The sequence below is a fragment of the Haliotis asinina genome, chromosome 11 (genome assembly GCF_037392515.1).
Source record: "Haliotis asinina isolate JCU_RB_2024 chromosome 11, JCU_Hal_asi_v2, whole genome shotgun sequence".
NCBI lineage: Eukaryota > Metazoa > Mollusca > Gastropoda > Lepetellida > Haliotidae > Haliotis > Haliotis asinina.
Genome location: NC_090290.1, coordinates 37,421,121 through 37,444,003, shown reverse-complemented (window position 1 = coordinate 37,444,003; position 22,883 = coordinate 37,421,121). Strand labels below are relative to the sequence as shown.

At 39.2% G+C, this 22,883-nt stretch overlaps 1 protein-coding gene across 1 annotated transcript; it reads right to left on the bottom strand.

The window, feature by feature from the left end:
• Nucleotides 1-447: 447 nt before the first annotated feature.
• LOC137255405 (uncharacterized) lies at nt 448-20,080 on the bottom strand. The gene is made up of 13 exons (XM_067792846.1): nt 19,826-20,080; nt 18,090-18,237; nt 15,125-15,258; nt 11,791-11,926; nt 9,153-9,248; nt 8,247-8,377; nt 5,417-5,514; nt 4,606-4,690; nt 3,770-3,841; nt 2,946-3,041; nt 1,159-1,317; nt 791-886; nt 448-576 (listed from the first exon to the last, which is right to left on the bottom strand). The coding sequence occupies exons 1-13, from the start codon at nt 20,078-20,080 to the stop codon at nt 448-450; spliced, it is 1,635 nt and encodes a 544-aa protein (XP_067648947.1).
• Nucleotides 20,081-22,883: the final 2,803 nt, after the last annotated feature.

Sequence of the window (22,883 nt, the reverse complement as noted above, 5' to 3'; positions counted from 1 at the left end):
TGTTGTCTGTCGGATATGTTGGGATTGGATATGTTGGGATGGGATATGTTGTCTTTTGGAGATGTTAGGGATAGGTTACACTTTGTGTGACTATGTTGGGGATGAAAATGGGTTATCTGTCGGATATGTTGGGAAGTGCAACTTCCATTGCTTTTTATTTTTGAGTGCATGAGTTTTCAACATCATGTCAGCAATAGTGTCACGAACCCAGGGTGACATCAAAACCATTTTCACAAAGGTATAATGATTATTATTTAATGTTTTCCTTACAAATTGTTCTTGAACGTTAAAAAGGACCATTAGACTTTGTCTCCAAATAAAGATTAGGCAAACTAATGAAACTTTGACCTTTTATCCTCCTCATATGACAAACACCCCTTGGATGGTGTGTTATCTATCGCTATTGTCTAAGACCAGCCCAATTACAATACACTGCAAGCTTAACAACTAACAGTGGTCTTCAGATGAAGGCTGCTGCTGAGTAATGTCCCCATCTCTCTGGCTGTCTTCTCTGGGTTGCAGATTGTTATCAGCAATGTAGTGTTGCAAGAAGGCTCTGCAGGCGTTGTATCCCCTCTACAAGAACACTTTAATTAGCAAATTCGTAAAAGGCTTTGAGTATTAATATTCTGTTTCCACCCTTACACGATAAATTCTACCACAAACAGGTAGTTATTTCTTGTGGAATAATGTGGGTGAATGTTCCGTCCCCATGGATATACTAACAGGTCGGTAGCTATGTGTAGTTGTATGGAAAGTGTAACAATTATGTTTCGATTGATACCCTCACCTGGATCACAAACTCCTTATCTTCCTCCTCCAGGTCGAAGTCCGTGGTGTCCACGTGGCCGGTGTTGATGCCAACGGTCCTGTCAATGTCGTACGGCTGTTGGAGACATTTGAAGAAAGTCAGAGCTGAGTGATCAGATCTCTATAGTCTACATGTTAACATTTCGTATAATTATGGTGGTTGCGGTGTGTGCCACTGTGAAGATTGTGAGAGAGTGATGAGAGAGAGAGAGAGAGAGAGGAGGGAAGGTTTTTTTTAGGTCTGTGTGGGTATATGAATCAGGTAAATGTTTCAGGGTTTATGAATTCACCTTAAACCTCCATGAAAAATATAACTTTTAAACATGCTTTAAGAAAATCTACATGTACCTTGACAGTGATCCTCTTGATGTTTGTCATAAGAGTGTTCTTGATGCTGCTAAGGTAGGTCCGCATGTTGCTAATATCGCTTCGTCTGAAGCCAAGAGATCGGTGTTTGATGTGGATACCATGTTCTTCAATGAAACTCACTATTTCACTGTATTGTATCTGAAAATATTCATACAATACCACAATTCAGAAACGAGTAACGGCCAGATTCCCTTGTGAGTGAGGCTGGGCATTTTTTTCAATATACCTTTGTGGCACGATCATGCGATAACCCCATGAATCAAAAGAGTGAGTGAGTTTAGTTTTGCGCCGCCCTCATCTATATTCCAGCTATATGGCGTCTGTCTGTAAATAATCAAGTCTGGACCAGACAATCAGTGATCAACAGCACGAGCATCGATCTGCGCAATTGCGAACCGAAAGCATGTGTCGACCAAGTAACCGAGCTTGACCACCAGATTCCGTTAGTCGCCGCTTACGACGAACATGGGTTACCCCATGCCAGTATTCGAACCCGGACCTTCACGGGGTCGTAAGAAAAGAATAGGTTGAGATATCGAAAGCATAAATAGATAACTTGCGTAGTCTTTATTCCTCACCTAATGGTCGTCACTTTATGTGATGGACCATGGGTTCGGCTGATCAGGAAGTTCAAGATTACACTGGAGGACACCACATAACCAACTAATAGAGATTGACAGATATGCCTCCCAGGTGAGTGCCAATGTAAATAAGCAGAAGGGTAACAAAAATGATGAAATGTGATAAAGAGCCATACAGGTGGGTGACAAGAAAGTCAGTCTGGTGAGCAACTAGAAAGTCAGTCTGGTTAGCAACTAGAAAGTCAACAAGTGACATGAAAATCAAACCGGCGAGCGAAAAGAACCTTTCTTGAGTGACAAGAAAGTCAAAAGGTGAGTGACGAGAAAGTCAAGTGGGTTAGAAGAAAATCAAGCAGGTAAGCGACAAGAACGTAGTGCCGGTGATTGACAAGAAAATCAAATAGGTGAGTTGCAAGAAATTCAACAGGTGAGTGGCAAGAAAGCGAAAGAGGCAAGTGACAAAAAAGTCAAGAATCAAACAGGTGAGTAACTAGAAAGTCAACGATTGAGTGGCCAGAAAGTCAAACAGGCAAGTGAGAAGAACGTCAAACAGGTGAGTAATAAGAAAATAAAAAAGTGGGTGACAAGAAAGTCAAGCAGGTAAGTGATTAAAAAGTCAAGCCGTTGTATTACATGAAGTCGTCAAGGCGAATAAGAAAAGCAAGTAAACGACAAGCGGCTCAAATTTGAGAAAACGCAGGAAAATGCTTGTACGAGAATGAACTTAAATCAACATGAGACTCAAACTTTGTAGACAGTTTGAGTTTGGTAGGTAGATTATATAAGTTGTTTGACCTATTTTTATTTTAAATCTTCATCTTCCAGTTTGAAATTTAAGCTAAAACGAAAGTTTGTTTCGAGAAATCGATGCCTGATCGAAACACACTGTGGGTTTCAGCTATTAGCACACAGTTTCCCACCCTGACACCATAAATTCTACCACCAACGAGTATTCATTTCTAATGTTATATAGTGATTCAATGTTCTGTTACCATGGATACACGGAGAGTTTGGTAGTTATGTGTAGTTGTATAGAGACAGTCGGTGTTCTGTTAACATGAATCCACGGACTGGCTGGTAGGTTTTGGACCATTTGACCAGGTCTGTGACAAGAAGACTACCAGATAAGTGACAATACCGTCCACCAGGAATGTGACAAGTGACACACACACTGTCAGTGATTACCTTTCCATTTCCATCCTGATCCAAAAGCATAAATACGTCCTCTGGACTGGCATCTTTTCCAAAGAGAAGCTCGGCCTGTTCCTTCGTGAACGATTCCTGGAGAGACAGATCAGCATAACCCCAGTAGTAAGTACGGTTGTGTTTTGCTTGTTGATTAATACAACGGGAGGCTGATTTCAAGTCACCAGCAACTGTCACCAACACCCTTGTTTGCATATGCACTGGCAGAAGAATAGATTACCCCTGGTATTGGCAGTTAAAGTATGTCCATTGAATAGGGCTTTGTATCTCATGTAAACTGCATTGCTATACGTTGCGATATTGGTACCCGTATTGCGATGCGTATTGCGATACATTGGGATCCTAAGTGTCTGACAGTGAGTGGCACTAATTGTGCATGTTAGTCCTATTTTCTACATTACAAGTCCCTGAAACTACATGTTGAAGTGCTGATAACACCAGTCTCAAATTAGGTTGCATAGTCAAGGATTCTGTTTTCTCTTTTGTACAATTTACACGTACATTATGTTGAACTATTACAGCATTCCGTCTTGTCCCTCAATAACGAAGGAAAACATTTTTTTGTGTATGAAAGGCTTTGTAGGTTCCAATTTAAACCATAAAGATAGTCCAAAAATCTTCGCATATGTTTTTTTACCCACTTTGCCGGTTCTCAGAAGATATATAACATTACGTATCGGTTGAAAAGCGTATTGCCCTACTGTCGAAAGGCTCTGTGAGTGGCATGACTCTAGACCGTATTTTGATATGAAAGATTATTACAGTTCAGCAAAACTCATATTCGCTTAAAAAAAGAAACTCACGCTTTTGAGTGCATTTTCCAACTCTTCCCTGTCAATATCGTTGACTTCGTCAGTATTGCATTCGTCAAGAACCTACAACTCGAGAAAAAGGTAAGAAAACGTGTTGCCCAATTACATCCGCGTAGGAGCGCAGAATAGAATATTACACTCAGATATATAGACATATTTTATTTCTTGTTATATCTTTTGATGTAGAGTTCAGTAGTAACAAGAAGAACGGGTTAGTTATTTTAAGAGAAAAAAAGAAGAAATCCGTCTCAGTCTACATTGTTTGTCGTTGACGTCAGACTCGGCAATATTCCAGCTAAATCACGGCGGTCTGGAAAGACTACAGCATGGGCAGGGATAAACACTGGCTGGTGTCTTCAGCAGCCAGGCGTTCAGTTAACGGCACACACCCTAGGTATCTTAGTTTCAAGTAAAATACTTTCATTTCATTGGTCAATGGCATGATCCTAAGGACCTGATGTAAAGGGGAATATACAAGGGGACATTTAAAGTTTGAACCTGTGTTACAGATCCAAACGTTCAAAACTGTCAAAGAAATATTTAGGAAAAACACCACAGTCTTTGACTCTGGCGGTGCTGATTGAGTTCAAACCATGATACGGGTACTCAAGGAGACTCTGAAATCCAGTGTGTAGATTTTCACCACTTAAACATTCCCGACACCACCGACCCCCTCCCCTTATCTTCCACCCACTCTTCCGTAGCTGTTGTTAGAAGAACCACAAGCAGTTTCGAGCATCTGGTTGTCCTAAGCGGAGTGAAGGGCATGGAGCTGTGTTTTGTTGAGCATATACACACGCGCACATTGACGCACGCAAGATGATTACCTTCAAAAATGAATTCACGGCGTCTGTAATCTTCTTGTGAATTCGCTTTGATTTCTCCATGTCCTCTTTCTTCTTGATCCATCTCCTGTAATGAATGTTTGTGCTTTAGTGTAGGAGGATGGTTATTTGGGATCCCGCATAGGAGTTGGTAAATGAGAACTAATTAAACAAAAACACATTTTAGCAATCCGTAAATCCGGCCACAAGTATATACTCGGGAGCAGATGATATTAGGTATACATGTATTTCTTAAAGAAAAGAAAAATACAAATCGCGCAATGTTGCAGGTGTTTGTCACATTTAGAAAAGATATGTGTTTTGAACAAATTGTATGTGTAGAAGAGCACACGTGAGTATGCACATATGTGCATACATAAATACATATACGAGTTCACACACATACGCACTTATTTGAGAATGTTATGTATGTTTTATAAGTCGTGCGTTCTATAGAACCCAGACCCCAGCATTGTTGTCTTGACACTAGTAAGTGGGTTTTACGCCGCACCCAGCAATATTCCAGCTATATGGTGGCGGTCTGTAAATATTCGAATCTGGACCAGACAATCCAGTGATCAGCAGCATGCATATCAACGTACGCAACTGATACAAGATGACACGTATCAAACAAGTCAGCGAGACGACTCGATCCCGTTACTCGTCTGTTATGACAAGGGGTTGATGAAGACTAACCCGGATCTTCACGGGTCTTCAGACACCAGAGTCAAACGTTTCAAGCTTGTGTGTTTTCAAGAACGTAACAGCCCATGGGTATTTAATGTCTTCTCAGTCTCTGGAAATAGATGCTCACTTATATAGTTTGGTCTCCTTGCTCGGCTTGAGAGGAAGTACAGCTCCGATCTTGTTTTCAAGGTCTGGTCTCAGATAATCTATTTCGTCATCCGCATACTGGGAGAAAGTTGACCAGAGTATAAACAGAGATGTAAACTTAACATAACATTATTGATTAACATTACATGGTGACATTTCCTGACCACATATATGTACAAAGGCATGACACACATGTGGGTGTATGAAGTCTCTTTTCACTGGTAGAATCTACCATTACAAAATGAACATTTGTAATATAATAATTTTTGTTGGATGTGTCTGCAAATAAAACATTTTACGATTACAACTTTCCCTGGTTCATTTCAGTGATTATGCTTAATTACTCAAAATTTGAAGTCAATTGACAAAACCACTGAGTGAAACAGGGTGATGATGGCAGCTGGTGGCTTCTATTGGTACAATGCAGTTGACTACAGCTGATTAGTTCTGCGACATACTGAAATCGGAGAATGAACGACAGTTGGTCTGTAAATATCCACCAAGACGAGGCCAGAACGATTTCAAGGTTTTCTTTCTAAAAGCGCCTGCCAACGCATATACCAACTTCTGTGCTTGTATTGACTACCCGAGGGTAATCAAATGCAACTTGACAACTGGCTCTCTGAGGTATGACTTATTGACATTGGCGACATACAATGTGTCAATAATATCATTTGGAAGGGTCTATAATCCATATGATGACACATGCATAACCTTTTCCACAGGTTCACAACTATATTGGGTCAAAAGTGATCTTCGGCAACCAGTGTTGCCGCAAAAGGGTACTAATGGGATCAGGTGGTCGTTCTCACTTGATTGATACAAGCCATCGTATCCCACTTGCCAAGATTGATGATCATTGTGTCATGGCCATGGTGTGCGTAACTCTTTTGTGTAGATTCGTATGAACGTTGCAGTAGAAGCAAGATCTTTATAAGAAAATTATGTATGAATGTCTTTGAGTTGTTCATAAAAGTAGGCACTTAATGTTTCAATTTGTATTTAAAGCAATACGCTTCTGTCGTAACAGATCTTCTTCAACTGTCAGTCTTTGATAAAATTTCAAATATGTTTAGACAAAATCGTTTCCACAGACCTTCTGCACCTTCATATCTGTGTATGTAAAAGTCAATGAACAGGAGGGTGCAGTTGCAAGAGGTCGAACCTGTTGTGTACGTCAACATGTGGATGTGGACTTGAAACATGTTCCCGTGACCTTGACAGTGTTGACATTGACTAACATGTCTATATGACTATAAGGAACAATAAATACGAATGGACATGAAGGAAATGACCAAAGGTTTGATGAACAAAGAATGGGAAAATAGTATTATACATTTGACATTTTTCTGTTATGTTGTGTGATTTTAATGATAGTCCAACGCTATCTTCAACAAATTTGCTATCAGTCATATTATGTATGTTTCCTTGTAATGTTTCTTCATGCTTACAGTGCCATTCAAATGTATATATGATCTTCAAATGATTAAGCTGAATCGGAAAAAAAAATAATTTCTAAAAAATACCGTTAATTTGCAAATTCAAATTTTCTTCTCAAATGCAGAAATTTAAAATTGAAATTTAATTTAATAGCTTTGCGATGAGCATATACGTAAGATCAATTTTCAAATTTTTTTAATTTTTCGTAATTTTCAATTCCAAAAGTTTTGATGAAAATCGGTCAGTCCAAACCAGAGTTATTAAATTAAACCATCCAGCTATCAATTAAAATATTGCCACATGACATGGTGCACTTAAAAAGGGTCCTAGCAAGGTAGTAATGCACGCTAGCAGATGACAACCGGCTTTCAATAAAAACTAAATCATTCCTGATTGTGAAAAATCACATCCTATTTGGTCGCCAGATCTGCACCATATTTTCACCATTTTAAGTGCCTGGCTTCTAGATCAATATTTCAGCTATATGTCAGCGGTCTGTAAATAACCGAGTCTGGACCAGACAATCCAGTAATCATCAGCACGATCTGCGCAAATGAGAACAGTGCCGACCAAGTCAGGGAGCCTGACCGCCTGATCCCGTTAGTCCTCTCTTACGACAAGCATGGGTTACAGAAGGCCAATATTCAGTGGTTTAGGAGCTGTGACCAAGGGAGGCCTAAGATCACATTTTTCTGTTACGGCACCATGAATTTAGGTGCTTTACATAGACCTTTGAGTTTGTTCTTCCTTGTGAATGGAAACCTCCTGCTGCATAGGCTAGTGACAAGCAGTACAGCTTGACAAGTATCAGATGAACCAGCGCAGTGAACGCATTTGTGAGAAGCAGGCTGCGCAAGTAATCTGGACGAAGACACTTGGTTGCTACAGGTTGATTGGCGATTAAGCACGTGCAATACATGCTGACCGTCGCGTGAAATCAATACCGTAACTGTTTAACACGTGTCTTGTAGAGCGATTTATTTCAGCAAATCACCATCACGACACGATTCGCGTGAGGAAATTGAACTTTTCAATATTTAGACGGCGACCTGTGTCCATCTTGTTTCAAATGGAGAGTTCTGGAGGGCGTTCCCGTATATGTAAACTGGAGTCATTTGTCACTTCGTGGCTCATCTAATACTTGTCAAGCAGTAGAAGGAATTATGTTTATGAGCAAATACAGTTAGTAATCACTTTGAACTTGTAACCTTAGTAGCCTAAAGGTTAAAGTGTTTGCTTAAACGCTTAAACCCGGGTCCAATTCCCCACATGGGTAAAATATGTAAAGCCCAGTACTGGTGTCCACAGCCTTCTATTGATAGAATATTGCTCACATTGGCATGAAACTAAAACCACTCTGTCAATCTTACCAAGAGGAACCCAAGTGTTTTGTTGAGTGTTTCCGTGTTTTTGAATCTGTGCTCATATAACATGGGCAGATCATCCAGTGGTTGGAGACGTTTGATGAAGTTGTCACCCTTTGCCATGGACAGGAACCACCCTGTAATGGAACGGAATAAACAAATTGACGTTTGTTCATATGTTTGGCTGTGATAATGTCTTTCATCTGGAAATTGCTGGAAATGTTCCTTATCTTCTAACAACCTGTTTGGTATTTCGATCACTTGCTTAAAAGTTTGGCAAAAATGATATCTACATTACAAGTCTGTGACTCTTGTACTATTACATGTACAGTGGAACCTGTCTAAACTGGTATTCATTGGGACTGAAGAAATATTCTGGTTTAGACAATGTGCCGCATTGTAGAGATGGTGATAAATGGATGCCGGTTTTGACAGCCTCCATTGTAGAAACGCATAAAAGGCTTGTCTTTGTTCAATTAGTAAAACAAAATACTAGTTTCACATAAGTGATGCAATGTTTGTAACTTCTTATGATCATAAACGTCCACATATATTTGTGTTATGTTTCGAAATGAAATGTAAAGTTCATCCCGCGATGAATGTAGGAGTCACAGAAGTGTGCACAGAAATAAGGAGCCCTCCCACATCCATAAAACTTCTGCTAAAAGGCAGTATTGATTATACAATGAACATGCATTTACGAATCACCATTAAACAGTGAGTACCATTTTCTCTTCATCGGTGACACACGTCATTAACAAACATACATTCTTGTCAGATATTTACATGAAATAAATACACGAACATTCGGTAAGAGTCAAAACAGGGAATTGACTTTAATGAAAAAAACAAATAAAACAAAATAATATAAAGTGCCCAGACGTGACAGTTATAAAGATGCTCCCCTCTCACCATCAAAACAATGCACTGGATAATTACAGAGGACTCCCCCGTCAATAAACACATCATCTGTTCCATGGAGGGAATACACAGTGGGCGCAAATAGGCCTGTTAAAGGTAAACACATAGGTATCAGTGATCACAACTTATTGTTGCCTACATAGAACGCCTCATGCAACATCTACTAGTGGCAGTTGTGCAACTTCTTTCAGTGGCAGTTTGAGCAGTTGGAAAGTCAGATAAGGACAAACTTTATCGATGAAGTACTTCTTTTTGTATCTGGTGATGCGACGTATCGATACAGACTTGTATGAGTTCAGAATAGGACCCACATTATACAGTATGGTTCAAAATTATTGAGAATAGCTAAAGCATTTCATATTATTAAACGAGAACAAATCAGATAAAATTGAATGTATTGTGAAAGTGAACTGACCTTTTCATGTTGTGTAGGTAACAATTTAATATTTTATCAAGTCTCCTTGAGCTTCACGGCACAGTCTAAGACGGGTAGGCATACTTCCTATCAGAGAGGTTAGTGTCTCGTGAGTTATGCTGTCCCAGTATCGGACCACTTCTCTCTTCATGTCTTCAATTTTTGTCAACCCCTTTTGATTCACACATTCCTTCATCATCCCCCAAATGTTCTCAATGGGATTTAAGTCAGGACTATATGCAGGAAATGGTAATGCAGTCACATTTTTCTCCTGAAACCACTGCTTGGCATGTTTTGCGGTGTGTTTAGGATCATTATCTTGCTGCAAAATCCAGTCATTTCCATAAAACACATGTGCACTTGGAAGGAGAAAATTATCTAATATGTTAGTGTAGCGTTGACTTGTCAGATTTCCCTCAAACACACACAGCGGGGTCGTTCCTAATAAGGATATCCCTCCCCATACATGAAACTTTGGGCTGTATTTAGGTCGTCGATACAACGGTGCTGACGCAGACTTTGTCTAATTTTCACATTATTGGGATATACCCATATTGAGCTTTCATCAGTAAAAATCACATTTTCCCAGTCAAAGTTTTCATGTACCAAACACCACTCAACACGCCTGTCTTTATGTTCTTGTTTCATGAGAGGAGAAGGAATTCCAGTCTTTTTCTCCCATTCAAGATCAATCAAATTTCTTCTAACTGTAGATATTGATACAACTGTTGATCCCCTTTCTATCATTTCATACCTGATGTTGGAGATGCTTGCCCTTTGCTTTTTAGACGCTAAAATTCCCAGCCGGACGCGATCTGAGAAGTCCAATTTTCTGGGTCTCCCTGCTCCTTTCTGGTGCCCAAAATCCTTTCCCTCTTTAAAATTCTTCCTAATCCTATACACAGTAGAAAGAGGAGTTCCTGTTCTCTCTGCCAATGTATTTACATCATCAATTCCTTGATTACACAACTCAAAAATCAACCTTCTTTTATCTTCAGCAGACATTGTTGACAGTGCTGAGGAAAATGACGTCTGCTACAAATTCAGGGGAGGTAACTCTAATTGTACTATACTCAGTAGGCCAAGATGAGTTACCTCCCTTATACCATTACTTAGTTTTAAGTATCAGTGAATCAGTTGTGGTGTTAGGATAGCTCAAAGTAAGAAGAAAAATTCTCAATAATTATGAACCAGACTATAGATGAACAGCTTCTTTATTCAGATGATGCAACGCTTAGATACAGATTCTTGTTTGATACTTGCATCTGTATTGAAAAGTAGCAAAACTTGAAAAAAGGGTTGTTCAATCATAAAATTAGTCCTTATCTGTCTGTCTATACATTTGTTGTAAAGGGCAAATATCTATGGAAATTATAGGACCTCACCACTGAAATCAATGATGACACTAGTTGCCCATCCATAAACGTAGTCCTTATCTATTCACACATACTTTTAGCGTGAAGGGCAATATGACTATGAAAATTATGTAAATCAGTAAATCAGTGATGACTCCAGGTCTTCGCAGCTGGAAAGTGTATTAGCCTTGTTTACATAGGTGTCAGCGGTGGCAAGCAATTGTTGCCTTAACAGAACGCCATGTGCAACTTCTTTGAGTGGCAGCTTTAGAAGTTGAAAAGTAAAATAAGGACAAATATTATGGATGTAGAACTTTTTCAGGTGATGCGGCGTTTCGATACTTGTCAGGCAGGTATGTATGGACAGGAAAGGACTAACTTTATTGATGGACACCTTTTTCAGGTAATGAGATGTTTTGGTATTCATTTGAAAATAATGACGGCATCTGGCTACAAGAACTGATGACTTATTCATTGCCCTAAACGTTGTCGAGATGTGGGAACTGAAAAACATATTCAAAGATATGTTTATACGACTTAACAACATATAAAACAGACATGATTACTGTAAATCGAACAATGACAACATTTTCCTGTGGTATTATGCAATTAATAACTGATGTGTAAAAACGCCGTCTCTAAACATATAGATATAGCTCTTATACGTTATGTGACATATACTTCAAAATATTGTTGCGACAACCCCTGCAATATCGCCGGACGTTATTCTAAATCATTTGATGCCAAATTGCTTGTAAACAAGGAAAGCAGTTTTACAACTAGCGTCAGGAATTATAACATCAACAAGAAAACTACTGAAATGAGTGCACCAGAGAGTAGAGATCGGATATGTACTTACCAGGAATGGCCACTGACATGCGCAATGCCACCCTAACGGGCATGTCCGGTGTAGTTTTGGGGTGACAGTATTCTGCTGTCATGAGGTTCAAGTTGGTGACAACCACGCACAGCTCGCGGCCATATTTCTTCCGTACCTGACGTTATGATACAGGTAACATTACTTACATTTCAGGAATTCCCGTTCAAAGCTGATAATATTGTGAAAATAGCGTTCTCTTTTGTGATTGCTTTCACAAGATTATATCACAGATATACAAAGGCGTGATACATACGGCTTAAAGTAATACAGCTACATGATATAAGGTAAGATATCAGTGTATTAATATATTTTTAAAAATGCATAATTCATTAGATAGATAATGTGTAAATAGTGCCAGGTACAAATCAGTACAGATTAGAGTCATCTAAGTACTTCGGAGAGAAGGCTCCATCTGGGACTGAAACTATATATTTGTATTATTTTTGTTGATATTTGCTATTCCACAATGGATATTTTTTAGAACTCGCATATATAAAGTTACATTTTTCAATACTGAAAAAAGCATATTTTCAATATTGCATATGTGAATATGTCACTTCGCAGCGATGATGATCATAATTATGATTTAGTATGCTATTTTCATGTAGAGTACCAAAATAAATCATGTTTTTTAGATTATCAAAGGATGAGGATAAAAAAATGTTCAGTCAAATTTGTAGGATTATCCAAAAGGTTTGTACCTCGTGACATTCCCAGTGCACACGATACACACTCCTACTGCAAAACAACATAACAACAGAACTGTTTTCAACTTTTTGCATTTTGACCAATTCCTGTTGTATATCAATAATACCTCATAGAAATTTATCTTGAATGTCTATGTAATCCCTTTCAATATACTGTAAATATATTTTTCCAACAATCAAAGTCAGTTTCTGCCTGTTGTTAAATGTTTGGATATTTGTCATTGCATTTATTCATCACAAACATCCTGCAGCCTTTTGCAGCTTTCAATATATCTGGTATCTGTTACATGCACATTCCTGACTGAGATCGAGTGACAAGATTCATGTAATATATTCGGTAAATCCTAAAAAATAAATTTGATATGATAATTGTCGTTTAAAGGTTCTGCTGATAGTAATCCGTTTCATTACTTATATCCCTAAGATTTATATACCCTTTCTCCTCCCATTTCTTTATGAAATTATTTGAGTTTTGAAGTTGTGATTGAACCATAGTCATTGGAATAGAATTTCATTAATGCTACTTGGGTCAACATATTGTTGAATGTTTTCATCACAAAGGGTTTTCAATCTAAACAAAAGTTTCAGAATACGCTCAAGAATTAAATATGTCTGTCAAAAGATCTTTGCATGGCTTTTTTTCACATTTTAAACATAAATTCTCAGTGTGAATAATTCAAAGCATTAAGCACTAATCATCTACATGTTATCATTTTATCATTGCAGGGAACTTAAGAAAATAGTTTTTCAATAATAACTTCTGGTGGGTTGGGCAAAGAATTGAAAATATGAACTAGTTCGGAGATTGCTACGATGTTTTAATTCCTGTCATTTCATCAATAAGTGTTAAATGTCTTTTTCTCCAAGATGCAAAGAGTCAACTAACGTCTTCCAGTCTCTTTCTGGTGTTGATAGTTTTGTTTCAAAGATCTGTTGTAATTTTAATATCAAGAACATCAAAGTCAGAAAAAAAGAGAAAGAGAAAAGAAAGACAGAGGAATGACGCAAAATGTTGTTTCAAGTCAAATCATAAGCCAGTCCTGTATCTTCGCTAATCGTCCTGTCTGGTATAAAACTAGTTTGATCACAGAGAATACGTTCATCTAAAGTAGCTTTTATTCTATGTGTAATACTGAGCTGATGGTCAACACTTTAGGATCTGGTTTTTATCTGCTGGTTGCCGTGTTGAAGGCGACACTCATTCATATTAACTGGAGGATACATCACAGCCATCGCTTGATCATCAAAACCCGTCAACGCCTGAATCTTCATTATCTGCTGTCAGACCGATCGCTGTGTTTACATTCTGCATTGTTGATTCTCTCTCGTGCTGAGACTTTGGTGAGTTTGATATATTATATCTTGTGACCCATTGACTTAGATTTTGTTTCTCTTGAATTGTACCTGAAATCAGTATTGTGAAACTGACTTGTGACTTTGTATACCTTGCTCCCGTTGCATAATAATACATAATTTGAACGTTATGACTTGTCTTTGTTCTGTTTTGCTGGTTCACAAGGGGATTTCTTACATCGTTTGCCACGGTACATTCTTAACCGTAACAATCTATAAATACATACTTTTAATTCTTTCCCTCCAAAAATCAAGAAATCAGTGAATAATAAAAGAGTTGTAGAGAAAGCAATCAGTAAAATATTGACACAGTTTACTGTCTGTTACGTGGGAGGAGTGCATAGGGAGAAACAGCCAGGTATGCGAAAGAAGCTCAAGTAAATGAATCAATAGCACACCTGGCTATTCCCCTCTCTGCACACCTCCCTCGTAATAGTGAACTGTGTCAGTATTTTAATGATAGTTTGTTAAACAATGTTTTAGTATTAAGTCATAATTCACGAAATTCATAACTCACAATGGCAGAACAAATATAATGTATCGTGCTAAACTCGAAAACTATTGTACTTGCAGTCTGAAATTAATTAAGTGACCAAACACCGTCACGGAAAGTTTTCTGACAGACTATACCAGACAAAATCACTTTCGAAAGGCTGATCGGATACTCATCGCCCTGTTTTTGCCTGCGTGATTACACGGGATTGCTCCCTTAGGGGTGAAGGAATTTCCTGATTTCATAAATGAAGATGAAAGGAATATAAATACATTATTGACGACTGCCACACATTTGACGGTCGTGTCCAGCCATTATTGAAGAGAATATTGGTTTTCTCGTATTCCGGTACGACCTGTGACCCTTCATGGTTTAGTCACAAAGAAATGCTTTTTTCTCGATTTCGTGATTAATTTTACTTGTTTCTTGTATAATGCCGCACAAATGATGCTATGTCTAATACATTAGATTACAAATAATCTGAACAACACAACAGTAATTGACATTGGTAGTATAGATTGATATGTGAAGATCCGTGCTAGAGTTTGTTATTCCGCTACTGATACTTGTTTAAAGAGGCTACTGACCACCTCGAGTGGTCAGGCTCACTGACTCACATCGTATCCAAACTGCGAAGATCGGTGCTCATGCTATTGCTCACTAGTTTGGTTCAGACTCGGTTATTTACAAACCGTACAAAGGATGCGTGTTGCAATGACAATACGTTTCATTTGAAACAATAGCGATAACAATGTGCTACCTGTTCAAAGGTGATGTCTGCAGATCCTGTTTCTGCCAATAATACATCGCCGAGGAAGTTGTAAATATTGACACCTGGATGCCAGCCAAACCTTTTCATAAGGTTTCGGCACCCTGACAGAAACCCACCCCCGTCTGAAAAACAATACAATGTACTTAATAGAAAGTTGTACATGCATGTTGGTTACAACCACAATCGAAACATTGAAAAAAACCCCCAACTCTTGATAAGTGCAGCAAGAGATAAAGCGATATATTAGCGTTGGTATGCTCGATGACTCGATAGTGAGCCATACCACAATATAGCAAATTTATTGATGAATTGCAGAGTAGTGTGGTGTTATCTACGGAGGCATATCTTGATACGCAAATATGCAACAATGGTGTGGTGTTATCTACGGAGGCATTTCTTGATGCGCAAATATGCAAGAATGGTGTGGTGTTATCTACGGAGGCATTTCTTGATACGCAAATATGCAAGAATGGTGTGGTGTTATCTACGGAGGCATATCTTGATACGCAAATATGCAAGAATGGTGTGGTGTTATCTACGGAGGCATATCTTGATACGCAAATATGCAAGAGTGGTGTGGTGTTATCTACGGAGGCATTTCTTGATACGCAAATATGCAAGAATGGTGTGGTGTTATCTACGGAGGCATATCTTGATACGCAAATATGCAAGAATGGTGTGGTGTTATCTACGGAGGCATTTCTTGATACGCAAATATGCAAGAATGGTGTGGTGTTATCTACGGAGGCATTTCTTGATACGCAAATATGCAAGAATGGTGTGGTGTTATCTACGGAGGCATATCTTAATGCGCAAATATGCAAGAGTGGTGTGGTGTTATCTACGGAGGCATATCTTGATACGCAAATATGCAAGAATGGTGTGGTGTTATCTACGGAGGCATGTCTTGATACGCAAATATGCAAGAATGGTGTGGTGTTATCTACGGAGGCATTTCTTGATACGCAAATATGCAAGAATGGTGTGGTGTTATCTACGGAGGCATATCTTGATACGCAAATATGCAAGAGTGGTGTGGTGTTATCTACGGAGGCAAATCTTGATGCGCAAATATGCAACCACCAGGACAGGACCATTGTTTATCTACTGTTTATTAAAATTACCAGAGAGGCCTAGAAATATTGAAACAGGCATTTACGAGTGTGTTAAAACATGTTCATAGCATACGAGCTCTGAATATCTTTACGAGATAATGTTGGTTATTTGAAACGGGTGTTTTGTAACCAGTTGAAAGCTCTGAAACGAGTGCTATGTAACCAAACTGGGTTATTCAGCGATAGTGACGCAATGATGTCGAAATTGCTGTTGCCACCTCGATATTTTAGATTAACAGTATAGCTCCATTTAAACAGTGTTTTTAACAAAAATGTCAACCAAACAAAATTTTAGGTTTGTGGATGATATATTAAATTCATTTCGGTGCCCTTAGGGTTAGTATTATTTTTCTATTTAATATTTTCAATTGTTTTTAGTCAAGTATAAAGTAGTCATGATAGAGTTATTTCCCTTTTGTTATGTTTACATACGACATCGTCCCATATGTCATCTTGGATCACAATATTTTCACATACTGTGTATAATAAATACAACACAAGTCTCGTGTCTCGTGGATGTTCAGTATGGATAATATTCCAACTCTATATTTTTAACGTTTTCTGTCGCTCTTAAGAAACAACAAACAAACATCAATCAAAATGGCTTATTTTCCATGTAAGGTAATATTTAACGTCACATATGCAATATTCCGGCCATAACATGATATTTGATACTGACATGGAATATGAGATATTAATAATAAAAAAAACTGTCTCCAAAGTCCACAGTTAAAGATAACGGTAAGTTTAAACTTTCGAGACACAGATCGGAGTTTGGCGTTCACCTTGACATGAACATACGCGTTGCCGACTATCCCGTGTTCTTTCTTTTTCATATAAGCTTGTTGCAAGTAATCATTTTCAAGACCATGCTTACAAGACTACACTTGAAGATGACCAAGATCTGGTTCGAGGCAATCTAACTATCACAGAATGAACTTCAATTGAAACCTATTGCAGTTTGAGCATTTTTTGTAGGCTGCTGGTGTGTTCTGTTTTCTGTTCTGTTTTCTGTTCTGTTCATGGTATCCATACTACTGGGATGCAATCAGGGCATTCAGTGAGGTTAACATCGAACTATTGATGCATGGCTTGTTAGAACTATATCTATGTATTACAACACATTACATAGGGATAAAATGTCTCCTGTACAGATGGAAAAAACACTATTGAAAGGTCCTAAGCTACTGATTGCTATTCACAAAACAATATTGAAATAAATAAGTAGTTTAACCATTTCAAGGAACTGCAACTTGGGAAAAGAACGAGGAAATATTTCTACATACTCACGAATCGAGTCCATATGAAATATGATTTGATCAGTCCACTGTTCTCCAACAACATAGACTGGACAAGTGAAGGTCCTGGGTAGAATAGACCCGTGAAGGTCCGGGGTAGAATAGGCAACCCATGCTTACCATGAAAGGCGAGTGTGCTTGTCGTAAGAGGCGACAAACGGGATCGGGTGGTCTGGCACGCTGACGCTGATCACCGGATTGTCTGGTCCAGACTACGTATTTCCAGACCGCCGTTGGAATATTACTCAGTGCGGCGTAAAACTGAACTCACTCACTGGTGGTGTGTATGTATATGTGTGTGTGTGCGCGTGTGTGCGTGCGTGTGTGTGTGTATTACGGCCGAGTACAAGAATAGACACACACACACACACGCACGCACGCACACACACACATAAACACACACGCGTACATATGTTAATCTGGTGTTCTTGAATACAACGACAAATAACACCTTTCACACATGTATAAAGATATATCATGGAATTATCCCGCTAATACTTATCCACTGCTTTGTCGCCTTGTCTACATTACGTAACTCACCAAGAAAAACTGCAGATGTCATTCTTGCTATGTGTTCTCTCAAACGGCAGCAATCAAGACCGATGGCCACTAGAGCAGCCATGATGGCTCCAGCGCTTGATCCAGACACTCGCTTGATGTTTGACATGACTCCTATTTCTTCTAAATACTGGAATAAAAATGAAAGAATGTAAATTCAGAGTGTAAATATGATAAATCTTAGAGACCAGAGTCACACGGGGGCACAACAAACCGTGTAACCGAGGGATGATCCCACAACGAATTATGTTGCCCTCGTGTTCTTCAATCACCCAAATTGTAAACATTTATATTTTCTTCTTATTTTATTGTCAACCCCCAAAAAGACTTTTTTATGTTCCAAACACCCCCGACTAGAAACGTCAACGTCATACAAAATTGTTTATCTTTTAAAGATGCTGCCACAAGCCCAAAGAACGTGAGAAATAGTAATAATAAATACCATAAATGAGAATTCAATCAAGATTATTATTCAGACAATTTTGTTTTTAATAATTTTTTTCCGTGCGACAGACAAATGTTCAGAAATTGGTAGCGACCTGAAACACATAAAGCAATAATATCTTCACTATGTGTGAGTGTATGAGAACAATTGTGAACTCTGTGGACCGCGAGCATCTAAAGTCATGTATGTGTTGCTGCTCATAAAGCGAGAACGTTTCGCTGCGAGGAGCCTGGCTTGCAGAGAGTACAGGCAGCCTGAATCGACATATACAAAGACCGCACCATGGTGAACTCCTCTGCTGTGTTACACGTCATGTATATATGGTCAAATTGAAAGGGTGTTAAGAATTTTTTTCGCAGTATTTTCATCGATAACATAGCAAGTAAACGTCACTGAAATAACAGCGAGTTTAAGTAACAGAGGTGGTGAATGTCATATATACAGCGTGAGACACGAAAGTCGTCGTCACATGCGAAATGTAAACATTGACACATACCCATTTAGCAACACTGAAGTGTGCCTTGATGTTTCGTCTTACGTTGCCGTGCAGTTGTACACACAGTCCCACTTTCATTCAACAGCTTCGAGATTATTTATTTATTTTTTATTTAATATTGTTTGTTTGTTTTGTGTTATTTTTGTTTGTGTTTTATTTTTTTTGCTGCTGCTACCGTTGTTGTTGTTTACCCTATTCCAGCCATATGGCAGCTGTCTGGACCAGACAATCCAGTGATCAGAGTCATGAGGATCGATCTACGTATTTGGGACACGATGATTCATGTCAACCAAGTCAGCGAACCCTCGCCTCATACGACAAGCATGGTTTACATTTCTTACAATGATTTATCCTTTTATATCCGATTTATTCCTTAGTATTTCAAAGAAGAAAAGGTAAGTATCAGTTATATATTATCTACAAACGTGGTTTAAATATATTTCCGTTTTATTTTGGTTTAAACATTATTGTTATATGCATGTGGCTTGTAGAGAATAGAGCATATAGTCTGAGTGAATGAGTTCGGCTTTACGCCGCACACAGTAATATCCAGCTATATGGCTATATATCGATGCTAAATAATCGAGTCTGGACCAGACAATCCAGTGATCAACAGCACAACGGTCTTCGCAATTTGAAACCGAAGACATCTGTCGACGAGTCAACGAACAATACCGTCCCATCTTTTAGTCGCCTCTCACGACAAGCACGGCTGCTGAAGACCAGTTATAACTCTGATCTTCGGGGATTTTACGTAGATAAATATCATAACAGTACCTGGACAGCTCCGCAGTGTGCCAAGCCTTTAATTCCACCTCCTTCAAACGCCAGGTTTTCGAAAGGTAAGTCATATTTCCCTGGGTCGATAGTTTCGGGAATATTTCCAGATCCATCGTTCTGCCTTTGGTTATCCTGATTCGAAGCCTCTTCCTTCAGTCCTGGCTCCAGCTGAATTAGTTGCTCGATAAACTTATAACGTTCTTTCTGAATATTACATTTATCCATTTGCTCCCGAGAAGGTGTATTTCCCATCGTGGTCGTCCTTTGTCAGTCACAAAGACAGTACAGGTTGAATGGTTCATCCATACGCTTCATGAAAACGTGAATGGGCTAATGAAGCAGAGAAATGCATTAGCTTTATGCAGGTGAACATAAATCAGCAGGAGCGCCGTGGTGCTTTCCTGCACAGGGACATATGTATGCTAATCTATGAACACACATTAACTTATATGGAATTTGAGTCCTTAAAGGCACACTATCACGCCACACTTTAAAAAAAAAAATCAGTATTGCATTTCTCTATTTAATACACCCTTCAAAATAAAATGAAAAAAAAAAAGAAAAAAAAAGAAACGCAGAATGAAATTAAAAAACGATACTTACAATTTTGTACACATATGTAAACTCGAACATCTTTTTAGGGTTGCACATTGTTTCTGGAATGTTTTAGATCATGCTAGACCAGACGCAACCAAAATGATTTTGAACGATTTTATCAATCAGGATTGTGATGATGTGCGTGGATGTCATGTGGCAAGGACTTTCAACGTTCATCCCAGCACAATAACTCGATTGTGGGAGCGACAAATGACAGTCCAAGATCAAGAAGGCCTAGAGTGACCTCACCTGCTCAAGATCGGTACATCCGGGTAACCCATCGTGCCACAAGAACAGTTTGGAGCCAGAAGAGTGTCCGATCAGACAATCAGGAACCGTCCCCGAGAAGTAGGAATACGTGTCAAACGTTCAAAAGTTGCTCCATCCTTGACACGCTTACATCGACGTCGACGATTGAGATGATGTAACGGTGGTGCTGCCATGGAACCTGGCAAACTGGAAGCGCATATAGTTTAGCGATGAACCCCGTTATCTCCTCAGCGACGTGACGGTAGAGACCGTGTCTACAGATGACGTCATGCTCCTAACTGCATATGACAGGTGGACAGATTCCATGAGGGGGTGTTATGGTGTGGGGAGAGATCTCATACACCCGCAGATCGGAACGTTTTCTTGTCCAAGGCAATCTGACGGCCAATCGATACATCGACCAGATTCTCCGTCCGCACGTCCTTCACCTTGTCGACCGTCAACGGCATCTCTTCCAACAGGACAACGCCAGGCCCCATACAGGACGTGCCACTGTGAACTACCTGGCCAATAACAACATCAATACCCTCCCCTGACCCTCCAGATCCCCGGCTCTAAACCCAATCGAACACCTTTGGGATCAGATCGATGGACGGGTACGTGGACGTCGTAATCCACCACAGAATCTTCAACAGTTGTCCCACATGCTGGAATGGAGAAGGATTCCACAACAAAACATCCAACGACGGATGCGATCTGTACCCAGGAGGTGTCGGGCAGTGGTAGCAGCTGGAGGTGGTCATACGAGGTGCTGACTTCAACACCACCTGGTGGACAGCAGTAATGACAGTGGTAACTGTTATTCTCATGAAATATGGACAAGATAGCAATGCATTGCTCCATAAAATGTTTTTCATGTACCTTTGCTTTCCGCTAATCTACACGTCCTTGAATAACACCAAAGTTTCATTGATATTTGGGTTTTGCATTTCTTTTTTGAAAGAGTGTACTAAGTAACAGCCCAAGACGAAATTTATTCCAAAAAATACGTATTAAGATTGCAATAAGAAAATAGAAAGTTCGAATGCATTAAAGCAACGTTACATTGAATCGACTTTCGCACCCTCCACTGACCGAACTTCATCTCAAGCGAACACCATACAACTGTCCCTGCACGAATATCCTATAACGCAACTTGTGATTGAGGCCTGTTCGGCAAACACCGACAGCACTCCGAGCTACAGTTTTGGTTAAATGCCTTGAAATTTCAATTATCGATTTCGAGTATGTAAAAAACAATAAATCTTTAATCTTTAAATGGGGATAGACCGCGATATTGTCGTTAAAGCGTGGCATTGTGTCTTTAAGCAACACATATAAGTTACATACATGCCGGAAAGGGCATTGTTTAGAACAGCTGGGTGCCAGATTTCACATTAGCTCAGTTTTGGGCGACAGCTGTCGCCATGATCACTTCATACATTGCACCAAATATTGCATCTGTATAAACTATCAGTTGTATGCTTCTCACGAGGGTAATATGGACTGATGTTCTTTGTAGCAGTGATACCCAAACCGGTAGGGAGAAACACACAACGCCATTATCTTACCGCCGTGTTAAATGTCCAAAATAACAATCTAGTTTATCCTGAAGATCGCTTCACTATATGACATATACAGGGGCTGATACAGCTTTCTGAGAAAGGGGATGGGAGACGGGGGATATCCCCGCTATAAAAATAGTTAATCGTTAAGTGTTCAAACGATTCAGTGTATAAAATAGTTTAAACAAGGCCGTGGAAGTTAGTAAAATTCAGGTTAGTTAACTAAAAAGATCCAGCTAACGACACTGTTTTTGAACTACGCTCACTGCATGCGTCATTATGACGTCATATGGTTGTTAGCGATACAGCTTTTCGGCTGAGAGTTTGTCGGTTACCGTGGCAGCGAGTAGTATCTTTGGTCCAGTTGTCACTCTCCTGTGAGGGATGACATGTACACTTGCCAAGGCGTCATTGACCAATGAAATTAAAGTATTTTACATGAAGGTATGATAAATGTTCATGCAACAAAATGGACCGCATATATGTCAGAACAATCACGATTACTGATTTCAACCTGGCAACATAATCACTGCTGATTGTGTTCGTGCCACATAAAAACACACACACACACGCGCGCACACACACACACACACATCAAGTTATTGTAAATGGTTAAGTGTTGTGTTAACTTATCTCTTCGCCAC

Bases quoted from the DNA above. Each gene is read 5' to 3' on its own strand.
- LOC137255405 (XM_067792846.1), bottom strand. From the start codon at position 20,080: ATGGGAAATACACCTTCTCGGGAGCAAATGGATAAATGTAATATTCAG. The intron at 18,238-19,825 runs GTACTGTTATGA...TTTTTATTCCAG, and splicing joins CACACTGCGGAGCTGTCCAG to TATTTAGAAGAAATAGGAGT. The intron at 11,927-15,124 runs GTAGCACATTGT...TCATAACGTCAG, and splicing joins CAGACATCACCTTTGAACAG to GTACGGAAGAAATATGGCCG.